The 27,185-nt window shown below is 41.5% G+C and overlaps 3 protein-coding genes across 5 annotated transcripts; 2 read left to right on the top strand and 1 right to left on the bottom strand.

Moving 5' to 3' along the window:
* Nucleotides 1-888: 888 nt before the first annotated feature.
* Nucleotides 889-4,544, top strand: rps15 (ribosomal protein S15; the record flags this gene model as incomplete). Its single annotated transcript, XM_083890306.1, is given in 5 exon segments — nt 889-945; nt 947-967; nt 1,394-1,479; nt 2,265-2,499; nt 4,387-4,544. Coding segments are annotated over 5 exon segments (513 nt in total). The 3' UTR covers nt 4,501-4,544.
* A 551-nt stretch (nt 4,545-5,095) lies between these two features.
* LOC310927650 (dipeptidyl peptidase 9-like) lies at nt 5,096-16,290 on the top strand (the record flags this gene model as incomplete). Of its 3 annotated transcripts, none has more annotated exons than XM_083890004.1 (21): nt 5,096-5,214; nt 7,418-7,508; nt 7,658-7,896; nt 8,076-8,188; nt 8,437-8,610; nt 8,994-9,162; nt 9,354-9,464; nt 9,818-9,946; nt 10,060-10,121; nt 10,206-10,306; nt 10,522-10,699; nt 10,802-10,961; nt 11,076-11,155; nt 11,389-11,541; nt 12,248-12,383; nt 12,973-13,118; nt 13,251-13,397; nt 13,515-13,667; nt 14,645-14,787; nt 15,301-15,412; nt 15,914-16,290. In XM_083890004.1, exons 2-21 carry the CDS (start codon nt 7,453-7,455, stop codon nt 16,004-16,006), a joined length of 2,655 nt encoding a protein of 884 aa, XP_083746130.1. In that variant the 5' UTR covers nt 5,096-5,214; nt 7,418-7,452. The 3 variants fall into 3 exon arrangements, with proteins under 3 accessions (XP_083746130.1, XP_083746129.1, XP_083746131.1); XM_083890003.1 differs by having other exon boundaries at nt 8,991-9,162; XM_083890005.1 differs by lacking the exons at nt 10,522-10,699; nt 10,802-10,961; nt 11,076-11,155; ... (6 more) ...; nt 15,301-15,412; nt 15,914-16,290 and having other exon boundaries at nt 10,206-10,307.
* A 1,696-nt stretch (nt 16,291-17,986) lies between these two features.
* Nucleotides 17,987-23,785, bottom strand: angptl4 (angiopoietin-like 4; the record flags this gene model as incomplete). The annotated part of the gene is made up of 7 exons (XM_083890550.1): nt 17,987-19,208; nt 19,295-19,579; nt 19,726-19,821; nt 19,932-20,045; nt 22,245-22,338; nt 22,465-22,575; nt 23,258-23,785. The coding sequence occupies 7 exons, from the start codon at nt 23,783-23,785 to the stop codon at nt 19,024-19,026; spliced, it is 1,413 nt and encodes a 470-aa protein (XP_083746676.1). The 3' UTR covers nt 17,987-19,023.
* Between the last annotated feature and the right edge of the window lie 3,400 nt (nt 23,786-27,185).

Below are 27,185 nucleotides of genomic sequence, written 5' to 3'. Positions count from 1 at the left end.
ACACATGCAGAGAGTTCAGCTTACTCGAGCCTTTGCGATTTCCTTGTGCACCATAGTTATGATGAACAGCGTTTTTGTACTGAACATGTGTATTCATAAACTTCCAACCTTGATATTTGTTTTAGAGATCAATGGAGTAAGACATGTATGTTCAGTACTCCACCCAGCCCATATGTGCAATCGCTAAAAGCCACATCCTGAATGCAGAGTATACATTATTCTAATAATAAAAGAGTAAAGAAAATAAAGGACTCTTCAGGTTCTCCAGCAAAACTGATTCTATAATACTAACTCAGGACATATTGGCATATTATTAATATACTCTATGAATAAATAAACTAAGTTAACTAATTGGAGGAAATAGAAATACGATGTGATGTCATGTTTTGGGTTGTGGGGGTGAAATAATGATTTCTGCAGGTTTTAAATCAAATTCAGATACTCTAAAATAAATAACCTTGAAAACAATTTACCTTTACACAAATGTCTCTAAAATAAGAATAGAACTCTACTCTTAAGTATACTCAGTCACGGTGGTGATCAGTATTTACGTCAATTACTGCAGAAAGAGTCCCATAATGTAGCTAATTTAAAGTTTGTACAAAAACTAATCAATGAAATTGTTTACATAATGCTTATTTGTATGGAACAAATGTTGTACTTTCCACTCTATGTATGTGTTGTATTAGATATAACTGTGTATAACTTCTCCTGGTCTGAAGAAGTAAGACTAGGTTAACTCGTGGTTTACAGAAACTATCATGAAAACAAGACACGTCGGTAGAACATTTCTTGTCACTCGTCAGGTCAAAACGAAAAACATGCGGCTATAGTGCAATAGCACCACCTGCTGTTCACAGATGCAAGTATACCGGAAGATACCGCCGGATGTTTATCGCAAATCGCGCGATATCAGACCAAACGCGACTTCGGCCCGTTCTTTTCTACCGGAACATCAGGCAAGATGGTAGGTACATTACCAATCGTGAAGCTTGTCAAAATGTAATCTTCATTCATCCTAACTTTGCACCGAGTATTTAACATATATAATCATGTCACCCGATAGCTGCACACATACACTGATAATATACCTGAAAATTGTGCCCTAAAGTGTCGGATAAATATGTGTTTCTATGCTCCGTGTTAGCCCTAGCGTCAATGGCCGTCTGCGGATAAGCTAACACCCAGGTTGTCTGTGAGCTGTACTATAAATGAAGCATTTCTTTGCTCCGTAATACTCCCGTAGTACTCGTATTAGAGTTAATACACTGACGGTGTTATTTTATAGAGACTGAGGGGCAAAAGGGACCTGTCGTAGTCGAAACTTGCTCCCGGATGTTGTGTGCTAACTGCTGGCTTAATTTTGACTGGGAACCATGTCCGTCTTTTCCAGGCGGATACCGAGATCAAGAAGAAGCGTACCTTCAGGAAGTTCACCTACAGAGGTGTGGACCTGGACCAGCTTCTGGACATGTCCAAGTAAGTGACAGTGACGATGCAGTGCGACTGTCTTACCGTCCGTTAAGTAAAAGTTTATTACACTTTAGGTTGGAAAGAAAATGTGACTAAATTTTTTGTATAATGTGAATATATTTTCAAAAATGCCAGTCCGTGTTCGTTTATCCTTATATCTGAAGCCCAGGTCCCACGACTACATCTTTTACATATATTTTGTAGTAGGATATAATAATCATGGCTCTGACTACATCAGTAGACAAAAAATGCCATTCATTTTGTAGTATACCACTCTCTGATTGGATTGGTGTATTAGTATAAGATATCTGATGGCAGTTGTGGGGGGAGGGGGGTATTTTGAACATGAACATGAACATTTGTAAAAAAAAAATATATATATATGTTGCGGTAGTTTTGCGAGATTCCAAGGGTGAGAATGTGTAATAACAAAATAACAAGCCGATTTTGTTTGGAATTTAATTTCTCAATGAATTGACAATTGAATCCAGAAATTAGCTGCAATACCTCGCCTTGGAAAGACATACTTGTGTTGTAAGGAGATAGCAACACCTGCAGCAATCTGAGTATTATGGCAGAAACTAAGTTTGGAAACTGATCATATTTGCCTCAGATACACTGCAGATGCAATACATTTTTTTAATAAATTATGTAAAAAGTATTTGGTAACCCTCATTTGGGATCCACCTGTGGGTATAATTGGTGTAACTGCTCAACTGTGGCTGAATTTTCCATTGAATTTCATTTGATTGAAGGTGTTTTATTTTATCGCTTGTCATCTCATTCTCTAGTGAGCAGCTGATGCAGCTCTACTGTGCCCGTCAGAGGAGGAGGCTTAACCGTGGCCTGCGCCGCAAGCAGCAGTCTCTCTTGAAGCGCCTGCGCAAGGCAAAGAAGGAGGCTCCCCCCATGGAGAAACCTGAGGTGGTGAAGACCCATCTGAGAGACATGGTCATCCTGCCTGAGATGGTTGGGTCCATGGTTGGCGTGTACAACGGCAAAACCTTCAACCAGGTTGAAATTAAGGTGAGGCTTTGGTTTGGTGGGAGGTAGAGCTTATGTATACATATCATACATGTGGGCTTTCATGGATGACTACATCGATTACTCTCAGTTTGTTGGAAGGGATGTTAATGATGCTCTTTGTATGTGACTCATTGTGCACAAAGGGTAGGGTTATACCCCCCCCAATCTTGTGTTCCCCTGCACTTGAATAGCCATGATCCCGTTCATATTAATTAAGGGTTTGTGCCAGTTAAAGTGGAATTGCAAGCCTTTTCACCCCTTTCTCTATGGAACTCCCCGCTTACATTATCGGATAACATATTTTTTATGACCTAATTGTGTATATATCCATCCATCATCGGTTGCCTACTGTTTTATTCTCACTGTTGTAAAAACTCACTGCTTGCACTCCTCTCTTCCCATCTCTTGGCCATGTGCAATTTGTTTTCAACAAAACTGGTGAGGTGCCATGTCCATGCCAGTCAGCATCTATTTTGAATGCTTGTTCCCATTTGGGGAAAAAAGCTGGTCCACTGTTAACTTGCGTGGCCCTTCGCTCGGTCCGATGTTTCCCCTTCCTCGCTTCCTTCGACAAATGATATTTTGGTTATTTTTCCCCAGCTTTGCCATGATGAATGTCATAAATAACACCATCACTGCCATGATCTTATAGCCGGTGTGTAGTGCCGTGGAGTAATTTGTTTTTCTTGGTTTTCTGCTAACAGGCAATGGGGGAGTGGAGACAGCCCTCAATCTCCCCACAGCAAGCCATTTAACCACTTTTAAATCCTGCATAGTTCTGCTTAAACCTGTCAGCAGTGGTTGGAGACAGTTGGCATGAATAGTTGGCACAGAAATCTTAGTGTGAGGGTAACACACCAGACGTCAGTCGCCACGTTTGAATTTTTTTCAAACTGGGCACAATCGGGTAGTGCACATGGATTACCAACCCAACTATAAACGTATGTTACCAATAAAAAGACTGTCGACACAGGAAATGGTGTGAGAAGATGCAAGGAAGTATTGGAAATATCGAAACGCCATGGTGATATGGTTTACCTTTTACACCGTCGCTGTCGGTTGGTTTGATGAGTTGTGTTCTGTGAGCCCTCATAGGGCACAGTTCAATGTGACCCAGTCATGTGCAGTCGGTTAACAGGGGTTGAATTGTACATGTTTGGATATCACGAGACCTCCTCAGATAATCGAAGCAAGTGTCTATGGTTACCTTATTTGTCTCCTTTGACCAAAGCAAGCGTGTGCTGCCAACAGGACTGGAAAGAATTGTGCAGTCCACACAGGCTCCACTGTAGGTGTGTTTGTCTGCATAGGGTCCATGTGGGCCATAGCAAAATGAAGGGGCTCTTCTCCGTTTGCAATCTGACTAGAAAACGTTAGGCATGGAGTTGTTTTTATCTTAGAGCATTATTAACACTCACATTTTGAGGGATTACAGAACCATGGTGAGTGGGTGCTGCATATGACTAGGCATGTAAATCTGATTTTATACAAACTGCTGACTATAGTGTGGTTTGAACCGCAGAACTTGAGGGCTTTGTGATAAAAAGGTGGCAAAATGATGGTTCAAATTAAAAACTTTGCCTACAGGATCGCTTTGGTAATCTAGTTCGGACAAAATACAGCACAAATGGATCCAAATTCTACCTGAATGTTACTTTTAGATGCACATCATTTTGATCCTTCTAAAATATTCAGAACTGATGTGAATCTTACAACTGACTAGTTTATTACTAGCAGCTACCAGATAACTACATGCTGTTTTATGGCTTCAAGTCTCAGATGGAGATAACTCAACATCAAATGTTAATTATAGTTCAGCTTGAACTGTTTAAAAACTGTAAATTTGTCTGCCATGTTATTTATATTGGTTGTTTTGCTTTTCCACAGCCTGAGATGTGCGGTCACTACCTGGGCGAGTTCTCCATCACCTACAAGCCAGTCAAGCACGGTCGCCCTGGTATTGGAGCCACACACTCTTCTCGTTTCATCCCCCTGAAATAGAATGGCTGTATTCTTTGTATAAATAAAAATATTTGGGTGCTCCACTATGGGTCTGCTTCTCTTTTCTTAAGCATAATGTTAAAAGATTAACTGTTCGTATGAAGTACTTTTTTAACCTGCTTTTAAAGACTGCCAATAGCCCTTAGATGTAACAGAAAATACAATACGTGTACTGGTTTTATGGATGATAGTGGAAAACTGACTTTTTTTTCCTACAAGTTCCATTAAGATGAAAATCTAATAAGTTGCTTTCTGTGACATTAACTTTGTCTCAGTGAAACAAATTGTTTTTGTTTCTTGTTAATGTAAATACTCAGCTGCAGTTCTAGGATTTAATATATATGTGGGTGGATAACATGGAAATATGATAATTCCTGACAAGCTGTTATATGTTCAATCCTGAATGGGGTTAAAAGTCCCAGTGTCGGGTCAATCGTTGGATCAACATATGAAGTAGTGGGTCTGAGTCATGCGCCGTTCTGTCACAGCACTGACCCTCGCCGACGCCTCATCAGAGCGGCGGTGTCGCACTAAAAACTTACCGGTGTGAACCCTATACCAAAGTAAAGGTTCCTCATTCCGATCTGAACGGCAGCTACGTTCTGTGTGGCCACCCTGGGCCATGGATACAACCCTTAGCCGCTTCAGAATCTGCTTATTAACACCCAGCTAAATCGGTCTTGAACCTGGTTAAAGAAGCCGTGGCCATATTTGGTGAGTAATTTCCTTAATTTCCCATTGTTTCACAGAGACGGTCGTTTAAGCGTCTGTCTTTCCTCCATAGATAACAAGAAACCGTTAGCTAGAGGCTAGATAGCATTATTTAGCTAGGTGGGCTAGCCGTCGGTTGCTAGTTAGCTTCAGTGCGACTGAAATGACAGAAGAGAAACGTCCTGTCAAAACGTAGACAAGAGTGATTTTAAAAAGCGTCGAGACTATTTCATAGCCGCCATTGTCTTATAATAGATGGTTTCGCAATTTACTGTTGAATGTATCGCAAATGTAAGTGTCGTTCAAAGTGTCAACTCAATGAATTTGCCGGTGTTTTCCCAGTGTGACTGAATAGTTGAAATCTGAGAACAAAGCTCTATTGTAGGCTAGCTAACTGTTCACATTTACGGTAATCAGTGTCTTATATTTCACTTGACTTGTTTCCACCCCGTAAAACAGATTGTTTACGCCGATCACACATCAGCTGAACCAAGCAGGGCCTTTCTATGTACAAGTTGCTGAGTAATTATTCCCATTTTTATGTATTTTAAACAATGAAGCAGAGACCACGTCAAGTTAAATGTTTTTGTTTATAGATCAAGGCATGAAAGCAGTACAGATCTCACTTCCTCTTGTTTCGGGTGATTTATAGAGGATATAGTTCAGTTCTCCATTCATCAATACTTCTCTGACCCGTCCTAGCCTTTAATACACATCTTCAATTTCCCGCTGAGATTAATCAAATATTCTGATTCTGATCTCTCAAGCAGCTTACCCATGTATTTGTTTTGAACTCAGTGATTCTTGTACACGGACTTAAGCACCTAACCACAGTATCAAACACCCTGCTTACACCAACATAAGAAAAAGCTATTAGGTTGTTTGGTTCCCACCCTTTCTTCATTTCTTGAGGAACCTTTATTTATTAACCTCTCTTTTCCCCCAACCATGGGCACTTACAAAAACAAGAAAATATGTACTACATTTAAAAGATATGTATTGTATTTCATTATATTCATATGCAAAAAACAATAGCCAGGTGAATATGAAATGTATTATGGCACCTGCTGAGATTTAAAAATCATAGTGGCTGGTATGATGTACAAGCTCATATGATCAAAATTGTTTTAAAAAAAAGAACAGTACTTGTGGTCTGTCTGAACTGTAGTGCACTTAGCTATTATAGATAAAATATACATATACACTTAATGTTTAGGCTATCATAAAAACTATCTCAAATAAATATTTGGAAGAAAACAGAGGCAAATTAGTAACTAATACTATCACAGAACAAACCCCATGCATGTTGAGGTGTGGAGCACCCCTAATGTATACAAAAATGAATGCAAATGTAGACCACACCCTGAAACGCTTCATGTGGGCTGCTTCGCACCAGATGGTTCATGGGCCTTAATAATGGCAAAAACCATCTGACTGATTTATCTGGTTTACCTCAAATTCTGAATATAATTCACAACAGATCAATTTGTAGGTTTCTGCTCAAAAATTGCATACTCATAATAAAACGAGTATATATCTGCAACCACAATGGCTATTTGAATACTTTGTGTGTCGTAGTAAAGGGAACACTTGTGATTTGTTAAGATGTGTAAATATCAGTTCATGTGGTGAAGAGTAAATGAAGGCACAACAAAAATGCTCACCTTGAAAAAAAGGGGAAAAAAAGAAGCATTTTCAGGCTGAGTATCTCTTTGGAATGATGCAGCTGCAGCTCAAACTTCTATCAAACCATAGTGCACTATATGAACATAATCTCTGCAAAGGTTGAATTTGATCAAGTGAAGCAAAACAAAATTAGTCTTATTTACTTTTAATTTCAGTCATACATACATATTAAAGAATCCACGTTGCCTGACCTTTAATGAGAGCTCTGAGACTGTATTTCCTGAGACTTCTTTCTGAGAAATTGAGTGTTTATGTATACTGAACCTTTGCAATATTGATACTGAAGAAAATTATATTGCACCATATACTGTTATTGAATTATTGCCCAGCCCTAGTGTCAGCACATTTCCCTATCTTTCACGTGCACACAATTAAAAAAAGAAATCCTGAATCTCTGTCTGGATGACCATGAAATGTTGTGTTTTTTTGTGGTTTTCTCTTTCTCTATTGTTGTTATTCCTTATGTGTCTGAAAGAAAGTGAAAGTGAAACAGTATTTTGCTTGTGTTTTTTATTCCCAGGTTACAGAGTCAGAGTGGGTACCGTTGTCTAGTGAATGCATAGAGTCAAGAGGGTCAAACTTTGTGACAATAAAAAGGGTATCTGGAAAAGGTACAGTATGACGAAACAAGTTCATGTTACATTTTCTTTGGTCTGCTTTGTTCAGAAAGATGGAAGAACCATTTTTTAAAGAAGAAATGTACATGTGTAGGTTTCTGCACCTTTCTAACATAGTAGTTGTTTCTAATGTTGACCTACAGCTGCGTGACGGTGAGCATGATGGCTGTAGATGGCCTTTCAGACAGTACAGAAGTGGTGGACATGGAGGACGTCCCTTCTCAGTTCTTTGTGGAGAAACACTCATGGGAGGGCCTTCGAGACATTATCCACTGTAGCAGGAAGTACTCGGGCATGATCGCTAACAAGGCCCCCCACGACTTCCAGTTTGTGCAAAAAAAGGACGAGAATGGACCGCACTCTCACCGCTTGTACTACCTCGGTAAGCTGATCAACGATGCATAGAATTCCCCCTGATCAGCTGATGTGTTCTATTCTCTATGTACTACTCCTTAACCCTGACCTCAGTCATGTTTTTCTGCTCTAAGCAGTAGAATATGATTACCTCATGACTTTTAGCTTTTAACTGTTGTCTATGTTGCTTTTCTTTGTTCGCAACAGGAATGCCTTATGGGAGCAGAGAGAACTCATTACTCTACTCAGAAATCCCCAAGAAGATCCGTAAAGAGGCCCTCTTGGTGTTGTCATGGAAACAGATGCTGGATCACTTCCAGGTTAAAACCCCACTTCCTACATGTGTCATATTGATTAAATAACTGTCTGATGGTCATTAACTCCATCCATTAACAAATAAGCAACCACTTTAACATCGTCACTGAGCTCTATGGCGGAATTGTTTTCTTCTTTCTCCGACTTGTTTTGTTTTTAATAATTCATGCAAAGGTGATGCAGGAGTGTTAAATGTGCCTCCACAGTATGTTAGAGAGTTTATATCTCTTCTCTTTCCTGCCAATCCTCTAAGGCTACACCTCACCAGGGGGCCTACTCTCGAGAGGAGGAGTTGCTGAGGGAGCGTAAACGCTTAGGAGCATTTGGTATCACCTCGTATGATTACCATGCCCAGACAGGCCAATTCCTCTTCCAGGCCAGCAATAGCCTCTTCTACTGTCAAGATGGAGGCCACAACAGCTTCATTGTGAGTACACTAATTATTTTCTTTTCCTTTTTCAGTTTGCAATTTCCACATACTTCGGACAGATGGCAAGATAAAGGGCCGCAAGCTTAGACCTCAGAATACCCTTTGTGTGGTGGTGTTTAGGACATAACTCAAAGTTAGTGCAGCTTTTTAGACCAACAGTTGGCAAAAGTGAGGTGTTGGGCTTCCATATCCGTAGTCTGCATTTCATTAAAACGATGCTATCACACCTTATTAATTCAATGTGCTTTTCTTGTCAAAAAATCTGGTCTCTGCATTTAACGTAATGACTCTGTCAAACAAGTACTTCATCATTTATATTTAAACCCAATGTCCTGCTTGTATTTCCCTTTCACTAACATTGTACGTTTTGGTTTTAGCAGTCTGCTCCTTTAAAGCCTGTGGAGATCAAGACCCAGTGCTCAGGGACTCGTATGGACCCCAAGTTCTGCCCTGGAGACCCTGATTTCATAGCCTTCATCAACAATAACGACCTGTGGATAGCCAACATTAAGACGGGCGAGGAAAGGCGACTCACTTACTGCCACAAAGGTCTGAAGCCGCTAGGTTTTGTTTGAATTATTTGAATAACATTTAAGATGATGATGATTATGTTTCCCTTTGTCATTTCAAAGTACTCACATTTTTTTAAATTTAAGTGGCACACATAATTGTACATTATTATATAAATATAAGTCAGATGGAAGTATGTTCTTTCCACATCTTTATTTTATACCTTATAGGTTTGGATAATGTGAAGGAGGACCCCAAGTCCGCAGGTGTAGCAACGTTTGTCATTCAGGAAGAGTTTGACCGTTTTACTGGCTACTGGTGGAGACCCTCAGCAGTGGAAGGTCAGCACTTGGTTTTTTTATTGTATAAATTGTGACTGCAGTTGCAATAAAATCCCACACTGCTTCAGATAAATGTTCACGTTTACATTTAAAATGAGTTGGAGTATTACTACATGACACCATCAAAATACTATTATTCTCCAACAAAATGATGAAAGGATTCCAACATGTACGTATGATTATTTTCATCGTCAATTAATCCGTTGACTATTTTCTCAGTCAATTGATTAATGTTTTTGCCCATGACATGATTTGGGATTTGCTACTTCCAAATGCTATTAAGAAATAATATTTATACTTCTGAACGCTAATTTCTGTATGCATGCTGCTTAAACACATTTCTCCCCTGGCAGACCCTAATGGAGGTAAAACGGTGTATCTTCTGTATGAAGAGGTGGATGAGACCGAGGTAGAGATTATTCATGTTCCATCGCCAGCACTGGAGGAGCGGAAAGCTGACGCATACAGATACCCTCGCACAGGTCAGTAAAGCCTTTCACACTGTGCTCATGATGCAGATGCCGGATTGGTTTAGCAAATAGTTTTATTGACCTTTTTTCCCTCATTTATATTTTCCGCATATCTTTATTTCCAGGTAGCAAAAATCCCCAGGCGTCGCTTAAACTGGCAGAGATCAAGACAGATCATCAAGGAAGAGTGAGTCTGTCGTTATCTGACTTTCTTCTCGAACGTATGATAATCCATGTTCCTAACGTGTGTGCGTGGTTTTTGTAAATACAGATTGTGAGCACACAAGATAAAGAACTCGCTGTCCCCTTCACTTCCCTGTTTCCTGGGACAGAATATATTGCCAGAGTGGGATGGACGAGTGATGGCAAATAGTGAGTGTCGCACTGAAAACCTTGACTTTGACTCAGTGACTGTCAATCTCAGTGATACTGAGGCATAAAATACTGTGAGATAATAGATAATATTCTTGTTGGTGTTTTGAAGATGCGTCTAAATATTATTTCTTATCAAGCAGTTGTTTCCATCATGAATTTGTGTCAAAGTCGAAAGGAATCATTCGAGTTTTGCTATCTTTGTGGTTGCGTAGTGGCTGGGCAGTGTTTCTGGACCGCAGTCAGAGGAAACTACAGCTGGTCCTTCTGCCTCCAGCCCTCTTTATTCCTGTCACAGACGACCCAGCTCAGAGGCAGGAGAGTCTGGAGGCCGTGCCCAGTAACACACAGCCATATATAATCTATGAAGAAACCACGGATGTCTGGATTAATGTAGGTCATTTCGAATTCACACTCTTTGGTTCTCCGTTTTTGGTCGTGTTTTTCTGCATTAAGTGTTCAATAAATTGGCTTATTGTTCTTCTTTTTGTGCAGGTTCACGATATATTCTATCCATTTGTTCAAACGACAGAAGATGAGTTTACTTTTATTTGGATAAATGAGTCTAAAACAGGGTTCAGCCACCTGTATAAAATCACGTCCTTGTTACAACCGGGCTGCTGTCAATGGACAGAGGACTACCGACACATAGAGGGTAAGAGACTAAGAGATGCTCTTACGTTTGTTTGAATTGATTTATCTCATTTGAACTCTGCTACCAGGGATTATTTCACGGAGCATGCTGATTCTGTTATCTGTTTTTTTCCAGGAGACTTCAAATGTGCAATCAAAGAGGAGATTACATTGACCAGTGGAGAATGGGAGGTCCTGGCAAGACATGGCTCCAAGGTTAGACAGTCCCTCAGTTTTAGGTTTATTGTGAAAAGTATTTCCACAGTTTTGTTTGTCACTGTTGTGAAATTAAATCATATAAATGAGGTCCAGATTTCCGTCTTCCGTCTGGGTCTGGCAATATATTCTGTATAATATAGACATCCTTTATCACATTCAAAAATCTCCAAAACAATGGAGAAGTCACTGTTGCCATACACAATTGCTAATTAATGTCTCTGTCTTCGTAGATCTGGGTGAATGAAGCGACAAGGTTGGTGTACTTCCAGGGCACCAGAGACACTCCTCTGGAGCACCACCTCTACGTGGTCAGCTACGACTCACCTGGAGATGTAGTCAGACTAACCAAGCCCGGCTTCTCTCATAGCTGCTCTGTTAGTAAGGTAAAAACACCCTTTTGTTTACTTTACTTACCAAAAATACAGTTGTTGATGCTTCATCAGTGTATTCATTTATTTCCAGCAAAAACAGCATTTCCATTTTTTTCTGTTCATGTGCAAAGATGTTCAACAAAAATAGAAATGTATTTTGATAAACACTCATCAGCTACAGGAACGTCACCTGGTGTATAGTCTTCTGCTGTGGCCCGTTTGCTTCTAGGTTTAATGTGTTGTGCATTCAAATATGGTCTTCATTTATATTACCTTTACTGTTGCCTTTCTGTTCTTTTGAACCATTCAGGTCATTGTCCTCTGAAATTTGGCCTCAAAAAGCATTTTAGCTCAGATAATTGCTACTCAGTCAATATTTTTTTGACCATTGTCTATAAATACTACTAGAATGCTAGTTTCTGAAATACCTGGACCAGCCCGTCTGGCACCAACAACCATCAAAACCTTTCTCATCCATTATTTGATCTTCACACAGTTGTTTTTACCATGTTTACACACCCGAAACATTAGTGTGAAAACCCAAAATGTGGCCAGAGAGTCTTTGTAACACTTTGCAACACAGATCCTTGTTGTATGTGGTGCATCCTGTGTTCTCGTAGAATTTTAGTTTCCTAATTTTCCCTGTACATACGTACTTTGGTCCACAATTCTTTGTACTTTATGGTTTTTTTATGGGTATTTCTCTCTCACTCTGCAGAACTTTGACTTTTTCGTCAGCCACTACAGTAACGTCAGTACTCCGCCATGTGTTCATGTCTACAAACTGACTGGATCAGAAGGTGACCCACTACACATGGCACCTGAGTTCTGGGCCAGCATGATGGAGTCACCAGGTAAACAGATTGTGATGGAAATGATCTCCTTACTGTAATTTTCCTATCAAAAACCAAGCATTTTCCTCTATGTTGTCAAATGACTTGTTTTAGGAACAAAAAGCTGTGGTGTGGACTAAAAGTTAAATAGCGCAGAGGTTTGATTCCGATTCACTTTATTGAGATTGTATTTACTTGTCATTATTTTTTTAGCTGCCCGGCCAAGTGTGAAGGTTGCCCACCTATCTGTGGTTTTATTTTTTTTTGTGCCATCAATAGAGCAAAGTTTTAGAGGAAAGTTGAGTCCTGACTTTGATTAGATCAAGGACGGTGAGTTTTGAACCACAGTGCCGTCCGTCCGCCAGCCAATTCTGACGACAATTGGATAACGTGGTGCTCAAAAATGGACGTCATCCTGTGCACTTTGGGTGCACGGTTATCCATGACTGATTAAAATACTATCCTTTTGTTCACTTCCAAATGCTTGTGCAGTGAAAAGCTTACAGCCCCCTGTGCCTGCACTATATTATTTTTAAATTCCAAACTCTGTAAGGGTCATTTGATTTGAGTGAAGCTCGAGCTAAAGTGAATATGTCCACTTATCTTCCAGGTTGCCCAGGAGATTACAATCCACCTGAGATTTTTGACTTTCCTGGGAAGTCTGGCTTCCAACTTTATGGGATGGTCTACAAGCCTCACAACCTGCAGCCTGGCAGGAAGCACCCAACTGTTCTCTTTGTGTATGGAGGCCCACAGGTTTGTGGGTTCATGTCATGATATCTGAAATATTGTGGCAGTGGAATTGAAACATTAAAGGCTATTGATAAATAGTGTTTGAAAACCATGTAACTTTGCTGTGTGACATGTTCTGTGTGTGTGTGTTCACAGGTGCAGCTGGTGAACAACTCCTTTAAGGGGATGAAGTACCTCCGTCTGAACACGCTCGCCTCTCTGGGCTATGCTGTGGTCGTCATTGACGGCAGAGGTTCCTGTCAGAGGGGCCTTGAATTTGAAGGAGCACTGAAAAACAAAATGGTAAAATAAAGAGTCAGATAATTGAACAAATACAGTGTCAGTACACTGACGGTTGTCTGACATGTCGTGAATGTCATGGAACGCATGTTGAATAACACAATGGTTTTGTCTCTCCAGGGTCAGGTTGAGATTGAGGACCAGGTGGAGGGGCTGCAATATGTGGCAGAGAAGTTTAACTTTGTGGACCTGAGTCGTGTTGCTATCCATGGCTGGTCTTATGGTGGTTTCCTCTCACTCATGGGCCTCATCCAACGACCTAACGTCTTCAAGGTTAGGAAGCAGTTTTTACCTTTCAAACGTACAAATCTAGTATGCAGTCGTAACAAATGGAGGATTCTTCTGCTCGCTCCCCCCTTTTCCACGTGCATCAGGGAAATATGTTGGCCTCCACATAGCAGAAAGAACAGCGTTCTTAGGCTGTTGTAAGTCTCCTTCAAAATGTGAAATGGAGATTCATTCACTCTGCTGCAGAAACATCTGTAAAGCAACCCTAGTCTTAATTAAAAAAAAAAAAAAAATTATAGAAAATGATCTAAATGTTACGCTTAGTAGTTCTTAGTATGTCTTATTCTGAACTGTAGGTGTAGTTGCCAAGTATATCCACATGGTGTCTGTGTTGGACAGGGATCCAATGTATCGCTAACAGCTGAAACTCCACAATTATGCAGATACATCCTGGTGCCAAATGGATTTATGCACTACCGTTCAAAATTTTGGGGTCACCTATACAATTGTTGTTCTGTTTTCCAATAAAAGTCACACTTTTTATTAATCAAAAGGGTTGCAAAATGAATAGAAAATATAGTCAAGACATCGACAAGATTAGAAATAATGATTTTTATTCAAAATAATAAGTTTGCCCTTTCGTGAAAGAACCAGCAAAACTGTTTTCAGCTGTGCTAACATCATTGTGCAAGGGTTTTCAAGGGTTTTCTAATCATCCAATAGCCTTCTAACACCATTAGCGAACACAATGTACCATTAGAACACTGGAGAGATGGTTGCTGGAAATGGGCCTCTATACACCTATGTACATATTCCATTAAAACCAGATGTTTGCAGCAGTCGTTTACCACATTAACAATCTATTTCTGATTCATTTCATGTTAGATTCATTGAAAAAAAGTGAAAGTTAGTGTATGTGTTCAACATATGTATCGTCACACAGTCTAATCTAAAGCACTACACTACTACTAAACCGTACATTACAGTTGGTTTCCATCTGATCACATTGTGCTTCTCATCAGTTGGCCATCGCAGGCGCCCCAGTGACTGTGTGGATGGCCTACGACACTGGCTACACGGAGCGTTACATGGACGTGCCTGAGAACAACCTGCAGGGCTACGAGGAAGGATCTGTGGCCTTGCACGTGGACAAGTTGCCCAGCGAGTCAGTGCACACATCTTTTAATGACTTGGCCAGAAATGTGTGGAATTTCAACTCCTTTTAAACCTTATGGCGTGTCCTGCATAACTTAAGCCATGACTGCAGTTCTGTTTCCTGTCAGGTGAAGCTTAATATGCTTCAAGACAAATTGTTTAAACATGTAGGAATTCCATTTTGTTTTACAGATTAATTGCAATATAAAAACACTGTCAAGATATTCCAGGGAATAAATTATTTGTATTTCAAATTGCAGGTTGAATCAAGCATAAGAGTTAAGATGCCAAAGACACCCTGAGGGCCTGACAAGCAGCATGTTGGAGCACTGCCTTTAGATGCTAACGTAAAACTCACTGAGATGTTTGACTTATTCAAGATTCTGGGTAGTTTTTTTATGAATTCTTTCCCTTCTAATAGTACAGGAATTCAGTTTTCGGCAGCATACTAGTGAGGTTTTTTTATTATTATTGTCTAATGGAAGCCTATTGTATTGTAACCTTTTAATCCTTGTCATTCCAGGCCCAATCGTTTGCTGATTCTTCATGGATTTCTGGACGAGAACGTGCACTTTTTCCACACCAATTTCCTTGTGTCACAGATAATCCGTGCTGGGAAACCCTACCAGCTCCAGGTTAGCATCACAAACCACCTTTCACTCACGCATTAAATATTTTTGTGAGTGTGTAACTTTATAATATAAACAAGTGAGTTGACACAATGCTGACTGTGCCTAGTGGCTTCACAGGACTCGGCCATTGTCCGTGTGATTCGGTTTATATCAAGATGGTCAGAGACGACTGCAACGTTACACTAGTAAATGGCTGCAAACAGGTCGGAGTGTGACAGAAAACACTAAGTGAAATTTGCAGTCATTCAGCAGTTTGATGGCCCCTGCACTACCCCTGTATACACTCTGACCCTCCCTCAGTCTGGTCTGATAGTACTGCTTGACAGAGCCCATTGGATGGAGCATACTATTTATTTTACATTGTTTCTGTTCACAAAGACCAAACATAGGAAGAATAACACACAACAACTGCACAAATAGGACAAAAATCAACATGTTTGCTTCAACAGATCTTACAGGATAGATGCGTATATAGAATTTGTTAACTCTGTTTTAATTTTCCAGGTCTACCCCAACGAGCGACACAGCATCCGCTGCCCTGAGTCTGGAGAGCACTATGAGATAATGCTGCTGCACTTTCTACAACAATACCTCTGAAATGAGAAAGCAGTGGAGAAGTGGATTCTAGCTTCCCCTCTGTCCTCCTTTACTCCCTCCAGCTCACAGCCCATTTTCATCTTTCTCCACTTCCACATCCTAAACCCCCGTCTCCGACCGAGAGACTGACCAGATGGTGCCGGCCACAAGCCCACTCTTTCTCATCTCACCTCACCTCTCCTCTATACTTCCCCACCTCTGCTCTCTCAGTGTCTTGTCCTGTTTACTTTCTTGCTCACCCTGCCTCTTCCAGGCCCCCCCCCTTCGATCTCTCTCACACACACACACACACACACACACACACATGCCACCCTGTTGTACAGTCTGGGGTATGGTTTACGAGCACAGAGATTTGTTGTCTCACCCTGAAAGCTGAACAAAGACAAGGACATCTGGAGAAATATGTGTAGGCTGTGTCACATTGACTCATCACTCAACCGTGTCCTTCTCTGCAACCACAATGGATTTTGCCAAATGTTATTGTGTGTCGACCCCCCCCCCCCGCCTTTCCTGTCCCGCCCCTTTTATTCACTTGAGTCAGTGGTAGAAACGGGGCTACAATTCACAGATATGAAGTGGAAGCTATAAACATATTTTCAGACACAAGCTCACACACTAGATGTCAAATGTAGTTTATTTCATACATAAACTTCCAACACGTACACACACTTGCAGTGTCCATACATAATGTGAATCTGTACCTGGCAGTTTGTGTTACGATGAAGAAAGGAAGAAAAGCAAGACTCTTCCTCTATCGTCTCATTTTAAGTGTGTTGTTTAAAATAAAATATTTTTATGGATTTTTATTGTTTTCTCTTTAAATGAGTGCCGAGAGACGCCACTCATGGGGGAATTTTTGCGCCATTTTCTCCCCTCACATTACATTGCTCAAGATGTCTGCTTGCCTTCTTGTCACATAATTTATACTTGCCAAAGTACCTCTTGACTCTTGATCATGCTGGTATTTCCTTTTTTACTGCAATAAAGACAACAGGTGGGTGAGCACTGGAGTCTTACAACAGCTTTGTACCACCCGATAACAATTTGTACATGATAATGAATAAATGTATGAATCAATCAATCACATGATCTTTTCAGCTGCACTTCTTTTTTTTTTTTTTTTCTCGAAATATTACAGGTTGTGTAAAGTTGGTGGCATTGGCTGTGTTTCTTTTCTGTTTTGCAGGGTACAACCAGAATCTGGAAAACATCTTTCACAAGTGAAGCAGCAGATTCTCCTTCTGACCTCGCCTTCATGGACACAGCAGCTTCCACGGTAACCTTTTGAAAAAGCAACATTTGCAGCTGCATAGTCTAAAACTCGCAGTAGCTGTCTGGATATTCAAAGTGCGTTGTCCGTATTTTACCACATACTTTATATTGAAGGATTCAGATCCTGTCACAGCTTATTAGCTCTTGTATAAAACTGTTGGTGATGACTTGACTCGAGTTTTTTTTCTTAGTGTCACCTGTTCTTCTCTCGCTTGTTGCCATCAGATGTCGATCCACGCTCGGAGGATCACTACAGATGAAGCGTTTAATAGTGAAGGAGAAAGAATTAAAAGTGACACTTTGAAGCTGCTGCTTGCAGGTAAAGTGGCAAAGCTGGTTAAGTCTTTTAAGATCTGCCACGTGTGGCATTGGGAAAGTGAGTCAGTTCCAATAGGAAAATCTCTGCTTTGGGGGACATGTTTTGTTAGGTTTACAGTATAGAGTTCATATGAGTGTTTTTATGTTCACTTTCTGAATTGTTGGAACAGATAGAAAAGAAAAATCTGTGTCTGAATGTCGACTTCAAGCTCTTCATCTTGAATTTAATGAACGCCTATCCACTTATAGTGACTGTAGATAGGGTTTGTTTCTATGAATTAGTTCTGTGTTCGTTTGAGTGTACCACAACGTGTAACAAACACACAAATACAGATAATCATTTAAATCACTTTTATTGGCTCACTTTGGCCTTTAGATTGGCATTTTCTCTTTAAAAAAACAATTTAAAATCTGTTAAACACATCACAGACAATATAAATTACTAACAGACAGCACCAGAAATATATATCTTGTCTCTTTACATCATTTAAATAAGAAAAGGGGACCTCTACAGTAACAAAACTCTCGAGTGACAAAACATTTAATGTCACCGCAGATCAGTAACATTTGCTTTTCTGAGAAGACAAAATGACATTTCTTCATACATTATATACAAAACTGTGTCTCATCTTACAAGTAGTCAATATGACTTTACATCGTCTTAATCTCCACAGTGTATTTTCAGACGGTGAAGAATATGCTTAATTTGATTCAAATTTGCAGGCAGAATAATGTACTGTATGTTGTACAAAAGGCTGGAATGGTTCTCAGTGCTCCACCACAAACTGCTCAGTTTGTGCAGCACAATCCTAGCTTAAAGTGATTTAAGAACTAAACACGATGCTTTCGAACACTAATATCATCATCATGTTGTGTATGACTTTTACTTAAGTCACTGTTTGGTCCACACCATTGGTTTTAAAGGGCTAATTCAATCAGCCTGCGTCACACAAACCCTCCACAAAATAAGTTGTTTTTTTACGCCCTGCAGAACCACAGTCGATCTCAACATCGGTCCACGTGCTGCTGACACACAATTCTGCTGACGAGTCTCGACTTGATAGAAATGCTGTGTGGCTCAGAGCACAGTAGACAGGCCTGGACTTGTCCGGTGACCTGGGGCTCCTGCTTCATGCCAACATAATGGAATCAACAACGTCATTACAAAAGAAAAAAATTAATCCCAATGCATGTTTTTGTTTTTTTTCCATTTGTGGCTTTTGGTGCAGGGAGGGAAGCAATTGACAACGTGAACCTCATTTAGTGTGAGTTCTCTTTGATGGCCTTGGCTCTGGTATTAAGTTTCTCTCACAGGGAGACGACCTCTATTTAATTAATTCAGCCACCAAGAAAAGAAAAAAACAGACCAAATACTAATTCTTTCTTTGTCTCAACATTTTCTCTGTCTTTTTTCTTCCCTCTATTCTTTATGACTTGTTCACGATCACAGCTGGGGCGATCATCATCATGCTGGACTTGAGAGGATAGTAGCGGCCTCTCCAGGTCTTCCAGAAGATGCCCTGCTTCCTCTGATGTCGCTGCTTAGGAGGAGGACTCTGGAAGTATCTGCCGTTTAGGTTGGAGCGACCACAGTTGCTGAACCACCAACCACCTACAGAGACAAAGAATAATATCAGGTTAGATGTTCTATTGAAGCTTGTGTTAAAATAAACAAACGATTGTCATTTTACAACTTACCAGAAAGGTGCTTGGCACAGTTGATGTCATTTTTCTGGTCATTGTCTTGGTCACTTGTGGAGAAAGGCCGGCCGTAGGCGGCGTCAGTCCCAAGAGAACTCTGCAACGTTCCGAAGGTGCCAACGTGCTGAACGTGGAGCGAGTACTTGGTTTCTTCTCCACCCAAACGGAAAGGGAGACGGACCGATGCCAAGTCATCCACCCAGTCGGAGAGCTTGATGTTGAGGATGTAGCCGTCGTCTTTGGCAATGGAGTGGATCTTTTCAAGACCCAACCAGAACTCTCCTGGAGAAGAAGAAGAAGGGAAGAGATGGGGTGAGAAAACAGCTTATCTTCTCTCCCCTGTTGGAGCAGAAGTGAACTAATCCGGTCCTGGCCAGGCCAGTTAGCACCTGGACAGGATCAGTGCTGAGGTTAGTGAAAGCACTTACCATTTAGACTGCCAAAGCCTTTCTCATAGGCCTGCCATTGCTGGTCAAAATCCACTGAGCCATCTTGGCGCCTTTGGATGACTGTCCATCCACCTTCTGGATAGAAATACAAAGACGTTAATCATACAATATATATACAATGGTCTAAATGGTTGGAAAATGTTGAAAAGGCAAATTAAAAGACAAAGAAGTTTAACTCCACCTACCAGCTGTCATCTCGCAGAAGACTTTAAAGGGCTCTGCGTTGTTTGGCTGGATGGTGTAGACCCCGCTCGTGGTCTGTCCTCTGAGGAACAGCTCATGACAGTCTGATGCCACCTCTACAAAAGGAACACAGAGAGAAAAACAAAACAAGGTTAAAAGAAACAGCTTCCACAGTATCACCACTGCACAGCCACACAGTCTAAACAGCCTGATTACTTCTACCCCACAATGCTATGACTATGCTATTTATACGCGACACATTTACACATGTTTTCACATGTTTTTTTTCTTCAGCTTTACTCCCTTGAACGTTGTACTGTTGCTGTGGGGGGGGGGCATTAAAATCACTTGGAGAATGGAGGCTGAGATTTCATTGGACCAAAAATATAGAAAAACCTGAAAAGTGGCCGGTTTCTCTGCTGCGTGTTTGCAAATAAGACTATCACTACTAGTGAGCTTATCGGGGGAAACGGGAGATACAAGAGTGTGTGCGTGGTGGAGCCTTTGCCCTAGCCCTAACAAGGGAGTGAGAACTTCTTTCCTCGGTTATAAACATGACCCTTGTCCCAGTTCCCAAGCAGGCTTCCCCTTTTTACAGCTGCTCCATCCTCCAGTCTATTGAGTTACACGTTACTACAATCCCCCACCCCCTTGACTAGTCACACGTCCCTCACGTGCACAGCAGCCGCTCAGTAATGCAGGAATGCATGGCTGCTGCATGCACAGCGAGTGTTCAGAGCGTGGTGGGGAGGATCAGGGCTGCTGCTATAAAAGGGAAATTGAAGACAGCGGGGTCTCCCGAGCCAGCTGAAGCTGTCATGTGGCTAATGTGGCTCATGACTGATAGCTCCCTTCCAGTAAACCTCTCACATCATATCAGCATTGTCACACGATACTCATTAATAAAGGTTATTTTCCCCTCTTTCAGTGCGATCAGTCTCTCCTAGAGGCATGAACTTGTGGTGACCAGTTGTAACTGTCATCTGCCTCGGGGGTTATGAGTTCTCCTGAACTTTGGCACACTAATTATTCATTACAACGGAGGAGGAGATGGAGGTGGAGGTAGGGAGTTGGTGTGCAGGGATGGGGGAGGAGAGGAGAGGATGACTGAGGCGGAGGAGGGGGATGTCTGACTCCCTGACAGATCTAGGGGAAAGGTTGCTCATTCTTGAAGAATCCACAAATGTTTGTTTTGCACAAAGAGTTTGGATGTCTGAAAGAAGAGGGGTGAGGGGGGGTCTTCAAAACAGTGAATAATATCTGTACAAAGCAGATAAATATAGACCATCTTCCCCTGTTCCCTGTTGTTTTTTCTGGCTCAGGTACAAAGCCTGTAATCTGAGGAACCTTGCATGCTAGTATTTTACAAAGCCTTCCTTTGCCAGGCTTCCCTCTCCAGCACACAAATGACCGGTGTGAGTAATCCCACTGAGCTGTGTGACCCTGGCTGCACACTCTCAGAGACGAGTGAACTTTCCCCCAGTTGAAAACTGGCCAGCGAAACTTGTTTCTTTTGTCCTCATTCCTGAAATCCTGCTGATGTCAGAGCTCTGAGGTGTTATTGCGGGTTTCACCGGCTGACCGAACTCAACTGCTGCCTCAGCCGGGTTCACCTTTCACCTACTTCTCGTCTGTGGCCATTTGAAACGGGGATACAAGATCATATGTACTCAGATCTATTACAACAATGGGATTTATACAATATGTAGAGGTTTCTGCTCGTACCCCCCCCCCCTTTCTCTTTACTATCATCCACCTCATCCTATGTGGTTGTGACTCTGCTCATCTATACAGTCGGGATGAAAACAGTCATTATGAGCCAGATGTGGTCACAGTTCAGCTCAGATGGGAGCAGCAGCAGCAGCAGCTTGTCAGGGGGCATAATTCACTACCTCATACAATTACTGTACTCCACAGTGAGAGAGGCATTGGCAAAGGGTGATTATCTCAATAGATACCCTGAAATAAGGGTGTTGAGTTTGTATGTTATCTTCAAAACAGTTTGTCCTTTGTTTTTTACTCCTAATGTTTTGTTTTTATCTGAATAATGTCATTGGGCTTTAAAAGCTAGATCCCCTGTGCAGTAAGGCCACCAGATGACATGGGGAGCATCTCTCTGGCGTCAAGCTGAGCACAGGAGCGAGCCAACACAATGATTTGATCCCTTGACTTTAATTGCCATTGATGTAAGCTTCTTTGAGGCCTCGGCTAACAGATGGTGCGGCCACATTTGGCGTCGCATTTTGTGCAATGGACTTAGGACAGTGTCAGTGCTGGGGGGGGGGGGGGGGGGGGATTTCAGACGCTTTACTCACCAATTGGTGAGTCGCCCTGCTCCACGATGCCACTTTGCTCGGTGTCGCCTGTGGTGATGCTGCGCAGTGACGGTCTCTGTCGTGACAGCTGGATCTGAGAAACAAAACAAAAAAGAGTTAGGGATCATTGACGAAATGTAATCAATAATAATTTGCAAGAGTTGCTACGGAGTGAATACATCTCCTTTGTCTTTTTGTGACCACTGTCGTGCTTGCTCACCTGACTCTGCAGGGTCCTGATGCGCACATTCTGCTTATCAAGCTTCTCCTGCTGGAGACGGATCCTCTCCATCAGATCATCGATGCGTCTGTTCTGAGCCTCCAGCATCAGCTAGTAAAACACAAGCAAAGGTACAACGTTTTATTTGAGTGTTTTATCAACTTTAATCCACTCCGTGCCATGTGCGTAAAATGCGCAGAAAAGAAGAACCAGAATCAACAGTTTGACCTCATGCTGGGTTCCATTGAAAAGGCTTAGAGGGACACATTAACGTCATTCAATTACAAGCCCTCGTCCTCTCAAGCTGGCTGAGCTGCAGTTATGTAACTCTCTCTCTCACAGCGCGGGGTTTTTCAACCCAAGCTGCTTTGTAAAGACAGATCTTCAAAAAAAAAAATGGGCCACATCTCTCATGTCTGTGACGTATGGCGTCTTCACACATTGTTGTAGCCGGTGCGTGCATATTCTTTTGTCTGACAGCCTTTTTACTGCCCTGCACGTACTGCATGGTGGTCCTGCATACAGAGCAGGCTTCTTAACCAACCCCCCCCTCCACTCCACTCCACTACGCCCACCACTCACAGCTTTCCCTCTGAACATCATATTATAAAAGCCTCTAGCTCTTCCTCTCCATGCAAATGATACACCACTAAGTTAAAGAACCCCCTTAAACAATTGTAAAAGTGCAACAATATTTAAAAGGAAATATTAATTTAGCCCCAGACTAGCCAGTGTCATAATAATTTAAACATCATTAATGACCGACCCAACATAGAAATGTTTCTTTTCTCACCTGGATGTTGCGGGCATCGCTCTTGTTCTTGGCACCAGCGTTGGAGTCGGACAGCACCGTCGTCTCTCCCTGCAGCATGCTGTCCACCTTCTCCTCCAGCCGGTTCATCCTCTCATTCATTATCTTCCTCTCCTGCTGCATCTCCTCCGCTTTCTCCCTCAGCTCGGCCGTGACATTCAGCAGCTGCCCCTCTCTGTCCTCCAGTCCCCGGACCTGGACCTTCAGGGCATCCCCTTCTACTCTCAGTTTCTGACTCTCCTTCCCCAGGTCAGTCACTGTGCGGTTATATACCTTCAGCTTGGTGGAGATGTCCCTCATCTGGACCTTGGTTTTGTCCACATGTTCCTTCAGCCCCTGGCCCAGCTGCAGCAGGCCATGGGCAATGACATTGACATCATCCCACGCGGCGTACTGTACTCGTTTCTCCTTGGCAGCACTAGTGGGTGATCCAACTTTCTTCTGCAAAGGGAAACCTGTGGCCATGAGCAGCACCAGGCTGAGAGTCAGAGTTGCCAGTGTCGTCTTCATTTTTCCTCAATGTAACTTCTTGTGGGCTCTTGTTGCAGAAGTCTTCAGTGTCCTCGCTCTATCCTCTCGGATTGGATGAGTTGAGAGATCAGGCTTCTGTCTGAACCACCACAGCACCACCATTATATAGTTTCACAGCCCTCAGCTGGGAGCGGCCTGCCATTGGCTGTCAGGAGCGAGGGAGGGGTGCAGTTAATCTCAGGTTTCTGTCCCTCCTCCACCTCTCTGTTAGCTATTCATGTCAGAGGCAGAGGAGGGACATGATATAACAAAAAGACGTTCATCTCTCTGCAGTGTGGGAGACGAAGACTCGATCTACCAGAGGAAACTGAACAATCTGTGTCCGCGCGAGTGGAACCATTCCTCTATTGAGAAGGATTGTAGAATTATGTGTAGCATTACTCTGATCCCTTTATCAGCTCAAGAACAACCTGAAAATGGTTCATAATGATATCAAGACACAAATTACACCCAGATAATAACCAGTGTGCCGGTTTGGTCCATTCAAAGTCCAAAATAGGGTTGAAGATTTAGAAGCATTAGATGACTATGACATCAGTTATTTTACAGTAAATCAGTCACTGAGTTGAAGTTCAAAAGTCCCTTCTTTTAACAAAACTGAAAGCAAAAGAGGCAACTGCAGTTAGAATAATGCAATTGAAAGATGGAGCCCAGACCTTAAGTGAATGAATCACTATCTGTGGGGAAATCCACAGCCTTGTTCCTCATGTCAGGAGTTCAGAAACTCTAGTCCTTGTCCTGCACCATTGTTTCAAACTGTTTCAAATGTTCTCTCTGTTTTACTGTATCTTATTGTAAGGTCATTCAATTGTATTAATACATATGAATATGTGCTTTTAATCTTTTACAATTTCCTCACAAGAGTGATCTGATCTTCACAGCACACAGATTTCTTTATATACGATTTATACTGTCATGTAAAATGATTGAGCTTAAAAAAGAATATTAACAAAGGCACTATACCACTTCATGATTCTGATTTTCCTTTTAGTTTCTCATAAACAAGCTCTGGCCCACAAAAATGTAAATTGCACTTATTTGAATAAAACACTGATGTCATTTCCCTCAGATATTAGACGTACATGAGGTGCTAGATGAAATCAGATTCTTCAGGTGTCTAGGCGTTGAGTATTCAGGTTTTCTAATTACGTCCTCTCACTTACCACAGGCAATGAATGAAGTCACGTCATTTAGAGGAACGCAGCAATCATTTGGCCCGAGGTGCTCCTCAGCAAAGGTCTGTACTGTGAAGACGGTGAGAATTAGGGGAAAGTTCACGACACAGAGAATGCCAACATCATGGCCCATGAGTTTTTTTTTCCTTTTTTTTTTTTTTTGTTACAGAGAGTCTGACGGGAGATTGGAGGCAGTACGTGATCCAGAGCCAGAGCCCAAAGAAGGAGCTGCTTTAACCCTCTCCTCACCACAGCCCAGACTAAAGTAGGTGAAAGGTAACTGGGAGAATTCTGAGTGCTGACAGTGCTTGAGGAAGACATTTTTTAGCTGACACTTATGTGTCTGGAATGCACTAAACATGCATTATTCCTCCTCAAAGACATCACAGAGTGGGGGGTTTCCACATGAATATGAAAGTATTTTATTGTTCAATACTGAATAATAACACACTCAGGCATTTGTTTGTTCAAATTGTAATGTTTGTCACTATATTTTAGCTTCCATGTGGATCAGGTATAAACAGGGACATGGCAAATCAAATAAAGACTCGCCAACAATCATGGCTGAACCCAATGACCGTCTGTTACATGTTCGGCATGACTGTACACGTATGCATGGCATTCTTTGCGGGACGTTACAAGGGTGTGAGCAGGATGGATTTTTCTTGGCCTCGTTGGCTGATGTCTGTGTTATTTCAGGCGATGGACGAATTTATACTTTATGTAAAGGAAACGTGGAAATATGTTCCTCCCATGTTCAGTTGTAAGAAGACATGGATGGATGTGGTGGTTCAGATTAATTACTGTGTGTGTGTGTGTGTGTGTGTGTGTGTGTGTGTGTGTGTGTGTGTGTGTGTGTGTGTGTGTGTGTGTGTGTGTGTGTGTGTGTGTGTGTGTGTGTGTGTGTGTGTGTGTGTCCACGAGGAACTGTTTATTCACAAACTTCATTGTTTCAATGATTCAAATAGGATTGTACATTATAATAATTTCAAATTCAAATGATTGGGATTTCATGAATAGAGAAAGTGGTGTAGTTGTTATACTGTAGTGTATTATGAATAAAGGTCCCGCTTTCAAGTTGTTATTTCAGGAAAAATAAATAATTCCAAGCAGAAATTATTTTCAGATTCAAAATGATGTTTTTACAGATTGCCATGTTAATTATTCCTTACCGCCTGGAAGCTAAAGTATATTGTTTCAGCTTGAAATTAAAGACTAGTAATGAACAAATACATCATTACTGTACTCATGTACATGTATGCATTTACTTGACTGGATTTCTGGCCTGAAACCAGTTTAGACCAACAGGCATGATATATTTATTTAGAAGTAAAAGAAATTAACAGTTTTCTTTGTTCAGTTTCTGCAGGAATGATTCTCCTCTCTGTCATTTGCAGCCATGACGAAGCCATGCAGTCGTATGTAACTGATCATCGCCAGTTTCCCCCCTGCCACAGCTGCTGATTCAATTTCCCAAAATGTCCGCTCCCATCCTTGTAGCCGGCCGGCATGGTAACCCTTCACCCAGTTTCCAAACACAGAACATCTGTAAATCGCAGCACTGCTCCACCGCCCCCCCCGCCCCCCCCTCCAGACACCGTCATGTACGAGAGAGGATGGAAAGAAGAGGGGGAAAAAAAAGAAAGAGCAGGTGCTGGATCCAGTAGCACAGTAAATCTCTGGTTCCCATGGACAAATAGAGGTCTGTGATTTTATTTTTTATTTTTTTTACTTATTTGTCCATTTGTGTTGTTGCCAAAATCAAATCCCTGAAATTATTTCATTAAAGTAAATAAATCTACCAATAAAGTAGATTTATTGGTGAAGGTAATTGAAGTAGCTTCACCTTGCATGCTCCTGTTTGGTGCGATCTAATATCATTTCACCGGAAAAACACACTGTTAGTCATGTCTTGTGTACGCACCTCTATGATTCAGTCACATATGAATTACCTGTCCTATCTTTCTCATCACATACGGTAAATCAGAAGGTGAGGTCATAATAGGCAGACACTCAGTGACCTTCTTTACTGTAATAGTTCATATGTTGCATAATAATACTCAAAGAGAGTTTACAGTTGAAGTCACAAAATTAGATTTCATTTATTTCTATATCACTTTACAGTAAGGGCTCATAATTGGATTATTAGTGAGGTTGTTAACACTTTATAAATCAATAAAAAGATGTTATAACACACTGTAAAA

This window comes from Microchirus variegatus (assembly GCF_963457635.1).
Source record: "Microchirus variegatus genome assembly, chromosome: 5".
Lineage (NCBI taxonomy): Eukaryota > Metazoa > Chordata > Actinopteri > Pleuronectiformes > Soleidae > Microchirus > Microchirus variegatus.
This window is presented reverse-complemented; position numbering and strand designations above follow the sequence as displayed.